The 8,794-nt window shown below is 42.8% G+C and overlaps 1 protein-coding gene across 1 annotated transcript in view; it reads left to right on the top strand.

Annotated features, from left to right (window-relative positions):
• PEPD (peptidase D) overlaps positions 1-8,307 on the top strand; it is a gene marked incomplete at its 3' end in the record, with an annotated part of 105,834 nt that extends 97,527 nt beyond the window's left edge. The window contains exon 11 of the mRNA XM_010189601.1: positions 8,116-8,307. Coding sequence (XP_010187903.1) covers positions 8,116-8,307 — 192 coding nt within the window. The remainder of the gene's footprint in view (positions 1-8,115) is intronic.
• Between the last annotated feature and the right edge of the window lie 487 nt (positions 8,308-8,794).

The following is an 8,794-nucleotide window of genomic DNA, read 5'->3' as shown; positions in this document are numbered from 1 at the left end:
TTTGTTCCTGGGTATATTTGATATGGGATATAAACGAGGGTTTGTGCCTGTTGCAATGGAGAAAATGTGGTAGGTGATCCCAAATTTTCAGACCCTGAGGTAGATGAGGCTGAAGTTTTCATTTAAATCTAGGTTCTGCGTCTCCAGATGCTTGAGTTGATTCAATTTCATGTTATATTAATTGACTGGAAGGCTCTAAAGAATGCTAAGTACATTTGATGACTTTCTATAATAATAAGCCAGTTAATTTAAGTTAGGTTAATAACTACTGTGATTTTAACGTCTTGTGAATTAAGATTTTAATTTTGGCTTGGCTTTTAAAATTAGAAGATTTACCTTAGTTTAAAGTTTTAATCCAATTCTCTATTCTCATGAAAAGCTGATCCTTTCATCGCTATTTTGTATCAGCAAATTAAGGTTAGAGGTTTGTTTTGATCCTGAGTTATCCATAACCTTCCATTAGTGTGCATGCTTGGGGAGCATCTCTGCTGCTCTGAGAGGTGTACAGGCTGGGTCTGGCTCTGACAGGAAGCTCGCTCCCAGATCCCAGATGACTGTCTGGGGATTCAGGTCACCAAACCTACTAGAGAATACAGCAATGATTTTGTTTCCTTTCTTTTTCTGACAAAAAAATTGTTTGCCTTATGTATCCTACTTTATGCTGAAGCAGAAGATTTCAGTTTTTTGTGGTTAGCTTTGCAAATGATGCATTAATGTTTTTTCCTTTAAAAGAAGCAGAGGATGAGGTGAATTTACCAAGGAGCCTAAAGCTACTGTGTAGAGCCCCCATGATGCAGATTGTGTCACTTGGTCATAACCTCACAAAGCCTTGCTCTAGCTGTGCATATGCATGACCTGCAAACACAAAACAACCTGGATGGTAGGCGCTTGTATGAGCAAAGAGCAAAAGGGCCTTTCACCAGTTCTGACTTGAGGTTTTGTTCTTGTATGTGATTGTACACCTTGAGAAAAGATTAAGAGAAACAAACCTGCTGCTTCTGCTTCATGTGGTCCCTTTGAATCACTTCCATTTGTTTTGTTTTAATTCCTGCATAGCAGAGCTGTATGGTTGTGGAGACTGTTGGGCAGGCAGAGTGCAGGGAGAAACAAATTGGTGAAGGCTTAATTCTACACCATTTTCAAGCAAAACAGCATGAAAATCCATGGTGCTTATTGTTATCTCTTAGGTTGAACACAAACTGGTAGCGTTTCCTGCAGCCTAAGATTCTTCTGTGGGATTTAAACCCCTCCCAGAGTTAGGATAATAGATCTGATCTTCCTGCTCCGCTGTGGCATCCTCCATGTGCTCAGAAAAGTTGTGATCGCTTCCCAATGGCCTTTCCCTGTAAGGACCAATGCTGGAGTTCGGGTGTTTATGGAAAGTTAGGACTTGAGCAGAGGCAGGGAGGGCTCAGGTGCTGTGTCAGTGTAGTGCCATGGTGCAGACCGTGCCCTGTCATACCACAGGGTTTCCTCCTTCTCTGAGAAAGAAAGTGTCGCAGCCTTGGGGTTTTTTGTTCCTTGCTTTGGATTTCATTAGGTCTGTTTAATTTTACTTTTTTTTGTGGAGATACTTGCTTATGTTTCTCTTAATTGTTGAAGTTTGTTGCACAAGACTTTGTGTGTTAAGAGAGTTTTTATCTGAATATTTACTGTCCAAATCTTTCTGAAATTTTAGCAGCCACTAACAGAGATTGTGTAGTTTTGAACAATTCATTTTAGGTGCAGTAGGAGAGAAAAACCATGACAGTACAGTTCTGCTTTCAGGTACTTGTACAGGTAAGGTATAAAAGGTATCATAGGTATATGTATATAGGTTTTTAGCTATGCAGTTTCCACTGATATTAGTGGAAGATCAGAAAAGAAAAAACACTTTCATTTAAAGCCATTGCCTATGTATGCTTTCTGTGTGTCTCAAGAGAACCTGTCAATTAGGTTTTAAATGGTGCTTATCATTGGTCTCATTTTAAAACAGTGTTGCTGGCAGCTTTTGCAATTCTTTATCTCATTTCTTATGAATTCTCTAAATATTATGGGGATTGGACTGGATGATCTTTTGAGGTCCCTTCCAATCCCTAATGTTCTGTGATTCTGTGATTATCCTCATCTTCCAGGTTTATGTCGTAGTTGTCAACTTGATGATTTTTACTATTTGCTATCTCTTTTTTTCTCACACTTAGGTTTTAAGAAAAAAAATACAATCCATATGTTTTATTATTTTGATTATGATAACAGTAGAGCTTGGTGACATGTGAGGATCAGGAAGCAAAAATGACATGGGAAGTTATGCTCAGAACCACGCTGTAGCGATGGATTGAAATTCAGCTCTATCTGACTCAGAGCAGGCAGCCGTGCCTCGAATAAGTGGCAGGTGATTCTTCTTCATGCCCTGCAATAACAGGAAACCTATTAGGCAGCTTAAACCTGATGCCTCAGCTAATACCTTGGAAAAGACAAAAATGTTTCCAATAAAAATAGCCAGTTAAGCATTGTGTGCCCTCCATTCCCCCAATGTTAACTTTGAGCTGTGTCCCGAAAGCTCCAGCTTGCAATTAGATTCTCCCACAGAAGTGGAAGCTTTGACTAGCAAATACCACAAGCGGTATGTGATGCTTGGGGCATGTTCCCCTGTAACCTGCTGCTGATTTCAAAGGCAGGACTGACACCAGTTCCTTCAGGTGACTGTAGGCAGCTCAGGCTGCTGGGAAAAAGCAGGATAGATTGAATAAACTAGTCTTCATTAGCAGCACTCAGCAAGAGAAACAAGGGCTTAGCGAGAAGGGACCAGGAGACAAGTGAAATGGAATTTAAGACTTTTATTTTATTAGCCGCATAGGGCTCTGTTCTTTTTACAGTAAATGAGCTAATTAGAAGTTGGGTATATGCAGCAGGAGAATAGGGAAGAGTGAAAGAGCTGAGATTTCACTTTGGTGTTGATTTCTTATAAACTAAATATAACGTTAGTATTCTATTTTAAATACTTGATTGCACTTAGCTAGCTAAAATGGTTAGGACTTTGCTGTATTGAATGGGGTCCAACCAGGACAGTTGATTTGTCAGGCTCAAAGAAGTTCTGTGATGATTAGGTGGGAAAAAAGCACCAGAAGCTAGTTTGTGCTGCCATATGAGTCTCTTACCGTGGTTCAGTATTTGCGGTCATGAGTAGCTTTGGTGATCTCTCCTGTGGCCATGCTTTGCTGCCATTGCTGGCTGCAGAAAACTTCTGGGTGATGCCAACTAAGTTTTGCCGCCCCTGGTTTCAGAAGGGAGGGTGTCCTCACATCATTGTGGCTGTGCATCCGTAGAGAGAGTAATGGCCCTGTGGGCAATGACCAGCCAGCTCAGAGACATCACCTGTGGTTTATTCTGTCCTGATCCAAAGATGGACCCAAGATCAGGCTCACCTGTGAGGCCCTGTGGCTGTTTCTGCTTCTAATCACTTTGCCTGGTAGCTGGTGTCTGTGGGACAAGATCCAGCATGATACACGTTGCAGTTCTTCCATGGAAAAAGCAGCACATACCCCCATTAACCTTTGAGGTGCTGAGAAGCAGGCAGTAATTTATCCTTATATAGGGGTATTTAGGGGACATTTCAACTTCTAGTCTTCCACAACCACTTTTCTGGGAGATAGGGTTATTTGCTTACTTCCTAATTCCCCACTTATTCCAAAAATAGATCTATATTTTCTATTACTGCACACTTAATTTGAACTTTTATTTTGCTTACATAGTAATGAAATCAGTTTACATAATAATTCTCTTGTTCCCTTGACAGTCCTTATTGCCTAGACATGCTGGGTTTTGTTACCTTACATGAACCATTAATTGGAATCTGATGTTCTTGGCAGGAGTACAGTCACGAATGACAATGTCATGCATCTGTGTGTACTGTGGGGGGAGTGTCTCAATTCTAAAGTGTGAGCAGAACTTCAGAATCCAAAACCAATTTTGGATATAGTCTGTTCTCACAATATACAGGAAAATAAACAGTTCTTTGAAAGGTAATTTTCCCAAAATATCACTGAGAGCCTTTTTCTAGGTGCTTAAGTATTACTATTTTCTAGATTATTCTCTACGCTTTTTTGCAGCGCTGAGTGTGACAGGGTCCTGCTTCGTGGCCAGGCCTCCAGGATATGACTATAATAGAAACAGATACCCACACAGCTGCTGCGCCAGCGTGCACATTTTTACTCCTCATTTCATCTGACTACAAAACAACATCATGGTTATTGTTGAAAACAAGGCATTAGTTGTTTAGCTGCAAAATATAGGGAAATTTCCTCCTCACAAAGGAGAAAATCCATTAATAGCAGAAGATTCATGCTGATGGATGACAGTGTAAGGCTTTGCTCCCAACAGGGTTTGACTTGATGGAAATTGGCAATGTCCTTGTTTCAGACCTGTCACCTTCTGTTTTGGGGCATGGTGGTGTTTCAGTCACTTAAAACATCCTCAGTTTTTCATAGTTTTCATAAGCGACCAAAGCAGCCTGGGAGCTGAGAGCTGTCAGCCCCTGAACCTGTTGGCTGTGGTGGCTACTGGGATGGTCACAAGTGCCCAGAGATCAGATGTCACTTGGGATGCTGATGCATAGTCTCATGTATGTTTTAATCCAGTGCTGTTCTCAGAAGAAGGGATTTTGTCATCTCCTCTGCTTGGTCACCTTCCCTGCTCTTCTTGTTCCCTGTACCAGCTCATGTTGTCCTTTAGCCTTGCAGCACATTGGACTGGGGCTGTCCTCGTCTCAGGGCACACATGGCCACATAAACGCAATAGCCAGAACCTGTCTCTCTCTTCTTCCATTTCACACATCTCCTGGTGAACACCGTACTGGCCTCCATGAGAAGAGAGCATAGGGCTTCCTTGCCACAAGCCCACCCCCTGGTGTCCTCCTTGCTGTCTGTGCAAAGCTGAGCAGTGTGACTCTTTCTCCAGCCCCATCAGCGATGCTTTCATGGAAGAGATGTAGCCACTGTCATAGACACAATGACTTCAGTGTCTGCAAAATCCAATGACCTGGAGATGAAACCAAGAGTCCATGCAACCTAGAGTTGGGGGGATGTCAGAAAGAGTTTGTGAATTCCTTCTAGTGAAGTTAAAATTTACTTTTGGGTAAGCAGGAGATCCAGGTGCCTCAGGGGCCCTCCCAGCATTGCTGATGGCCTGGGGGGCCTGCACTGCTGAAAGAGGTTTCCAATCGTGAATCCCCAGGTCTTGCTTCTGGGTTGAAAACATGATGTTAGTTTCTTGGAGGAAGTACCAAAAGCAGAATCAGACTGCAAGCAGTGCAAACAAAATGTCTATGTATTGCTTTAATGGCTGTACAGAGGTATCCAAAATAAGCATCGAGGCTTGATCAGCACACCTGGTGTTAAACCTCATTTATTTTAAGAAAAAGCAAAAAAATGCGGATGCCGTGCCAGGGCTGCCTTCAGAGGATGTTTGCCATTGTTTTCTTTGCTTCACATTCATGTTTCTAGCATCTGTCTTGGATTGACCGCCCCAGAAAAGGCATTTACAAGTAGAATTGAAGAGAAGGGTACTTAAAAGCCAAATGTGGGTTGTTTGTTGTAAAGCAGCCGATAGATAGTTGGCAAGACACCAAAAGGTCCAGACACTAATCTAATTGTTTACAGCTCATGGAGAGATTAATCCACAAGATTGGATGCCCTCATTTCCTTTGTGCATTACAATGAATGTGTGAGATGCCAAACCCCATGGGGCATCAGCAGAAAGAAAAATGGCTCCGTTTCAGTGCAGTTATTGTTCAAGTTTAGAAATTTATTGATTCTCTTTGGGTTTTGATAAGAATATAAATGCAGAGTGCCTTGCTTAATATCAGAATGTTCTTGTTTCCTAGCCGCTGTAAAACAAAATCATGGTCTCTTATTTTAGTGTGATAAAATGCTCTGCAAAATTCAGATCAAACATATGAAATAAAATGTATCAAATACGCAGTGAAAATGTTCAGGATGCACTCGCTGGCTTGCGAGGGCACCAAGAACTGCAAATGCTCTGAGTCTCTGAAAAATGGGCAAACCTGCCCACAGATGTCCAGGCTGGTGAGCTCTCAAAATCTTGGCTGCTGTGAGATGCCGTGCATTGGAACAGAATTAGCTCTGCAAAGGAAAAAAACAACCTACCCCAGTATTGCTTGAGTGACCAGTGAGAATAAAACAAACACTGCTGAGTGACTGTTGCAAGAAGGATTTCTGTGAAATAGGCTTTCTCTGAACTGAAAGTGGAGCTCAAGAGCAAACAGCACCATGGGGCTATATCCACTTAGCAGAGGGAATGATTCAGTAGACTAAAATGTGGCTGATCTTCAAGGTATGCTCCCGCCTCCCTCCGCCCCCTGCATCTGTGTGGCAGAAACAGGGGGGCACAGCCATGACAGGCACCCAGGGTAGCGCTGGGCAGTGCACTTTGTCCTACAGAAAGGGGATGTTTCATCCTCGTGATACCAGTCATGCTGCTGGTGATGCTGAAAGGAGTCACCCCTTCTGCCAGCAGGGAAGATTACTGTGACTTTGGCCAGAAGCAAGATCTGGGGAAGCTACCTGGAGAGCAGATAAATAGTACCTTGGTCTTGCAGACCTGTTAACCTCTGACTTACTGGCTAAAGTGGAAAAGTTTTCATCAGCAAAGTGTGCGTGCGGGTTTGCAAGCTAGTGGGTCTGTGAGCTGTTTATGGGTCATCATGGTATTTTGTTGGGGAAATTTTGCTACAGTTGCAAAGACTTTTCAAAAAGCTAATGGGATTGAGATATATTTATTCCGATGTTGCAATACCTGGCATATTTTGGGGAAGAAAATTAATATCCTGAACTAGTCTTTGCAGTGCTTCTAATTCCTTGACTAAGCATGTCCTCATATATCATTTTACTTTACCAGCTTTTGGGAAGAAGAGAATGTTTTGCTAGTCAGGACTTGTTTTGACTTAGTTTTTAATAATATCAGTCAGCACCATGTTGCCTGAAAGTCTGAATCTGACAAAAGTTTAGTTTTAAATAGGCTGCTTTTATGAGGTCATGTGTAGACTCATTGCTCCTCAATCAAGATCATAAATGTGTAATTTTAATAACATTTAGTGTGAATAAGCATTTGCATATCCTTGAAGAAATTGTTCTCTGCTGCTGTCGTGGTTTAACCCCAGGTGGCAACTAAGCACCAGGCAGCTGCTGGCTCACTCTGCCTCGGTGGGATGGGGGAGAGAATTGGAAGAGTGAAAATGAGAAAACTCATGGGCTGAGATAGACAGTTTAATAGGTAAAACAAAAGCAAAGCAAAACAAGGAATTCCTTCACTACTTCCCATCGGCAGGCAGGTGTTCAGCCATCTCCAGGAAAGCAGGGCTCCATCATGCATAGCGGTTACTTGGGAAGACAGACACCAGCACTCCAAATGCCCCCCCCTTCCTTCTTCTTCCCACACCTTTATATGCTGACTATGATGCCATATGGTATGGGATATCCCTTTGGTCAGCTCAGGTCAGCTGTCCCAGCTGTGTCCCCTTCCAACTTCTTGTGCACCCCCAGCCCCCTCACAGAAAAGGCCTTGACTCTCTGTAAGCCCTGCTCAGCAATAACTAAACCATCCCTGTATTATCAGTGCTGTTTTCAGCATAGATCCCAAACATAGCCCCATTCTAGCTACTGTGAAGTAAATTAACTCTATCCCAGCCAAAACCAGCACAGCTGCATAGTTCAGCTGTTTCAGCCATGACTTGGAGGGAGCATTTCAAGATTTGCACATCCCTTAAAATATTGCTTTTTGCAAGGAAGGGTATAGAAAGAAAGAATGTAAGTAATTATTTTTTCTGTGTAGTGCAGTACTTCTCTCAAGGTAGAGAGTGACAGTACCAAGCATATCCAAAGCCAGGATTTCTGTGGTGCAAAAACCAGTTTGGGTCTTGAGCTGAAAGCTGCTCACATGAAAGCTAGATGAGGGACTAATGATAGAGAGGTAACTGTACAGCATGATTTCATTCCTCTACTTCTTGATTATTGCTTTGTATTTCGGGTGTTTTACAGAGCAGTCGGGGTAGGAGGGTCCTGGTAAAAGGTCAGCCATGGATTGCCTTCCCGTCTGTCAGAACTGGTGTTTCTTCCGCAGGGAGTGGAGCGCATTGACCTGCCGGGGCTCAGGAGCCTGCGCACCGCCCGCAACCTGGAGCAGGGCATGGTGCTCACCATCGAGCCGGGCATCTACTTCATTGACCACATCTTGGACCAAGCCCTCCATGATCCTGCGCAGTCCTGTTTCATCAACAATGATGTCCTGCAGCGTTTTAGAGGATTTGGTGGGGTGAGTAATTCTTAATCGGTTGTTTTTCTGAAATTGGTTTTCTGTTTGTTTGCCTTTACTGTGTACTTGAGAAGAAATCTTTTGGAAGTTGTGATGTATTGCACATAGGGCTTGTTCCTGAAGCAGCACCTTGGGCCATTTCACCCTGCAGACAAACTGGTTCCGTTATTTTTAAAGGCGGTAATATCAGATTAATGATAGACCCATATTTTTCCATTATTTGAAATACCTTCTGTCAGCATTGTACAGTGACTTGCCAGGTAGGTGTTTTGTCTCATGTGTGAAACATGCATGTTATGAAGTTTGAAGCTGAGATCCGCAGTCCAGAGTTAGCTTCCTTGACAGCAGCATAGTCCGGGGCTCCCTCCCAGGGCAGAGGAGCCTGATGCTGTTTAAGTCAGGAAGAAAAACAACAATAATTGCTCTTAGTGGATTATTGCCATTATGGCGTGAAACTTGTGAATCACAGAATCACAGAATCGCTCGG

Source organism: Mesitornis unicolor, unplaced genomic scaffold (genome assembly GCF_000695765.1).
Source record: "Mesitornis unicolor isolate BGI_N332 unplaced genomic scaffold, ASM69576v1 scaffold11230, whole genome shotgun sequence".
NCBI lineage: Eukaryota > Metazoa > Chordata > Aves > Mesitornithiformes > Mesitornithidae > Mesitornis > Mesitornis unicolor.
The sequence above is the reverse complement of the archived record's forward strand: the minus strand, read 5'-3'. Positions and strand labels throughout refer to the sequence as shown.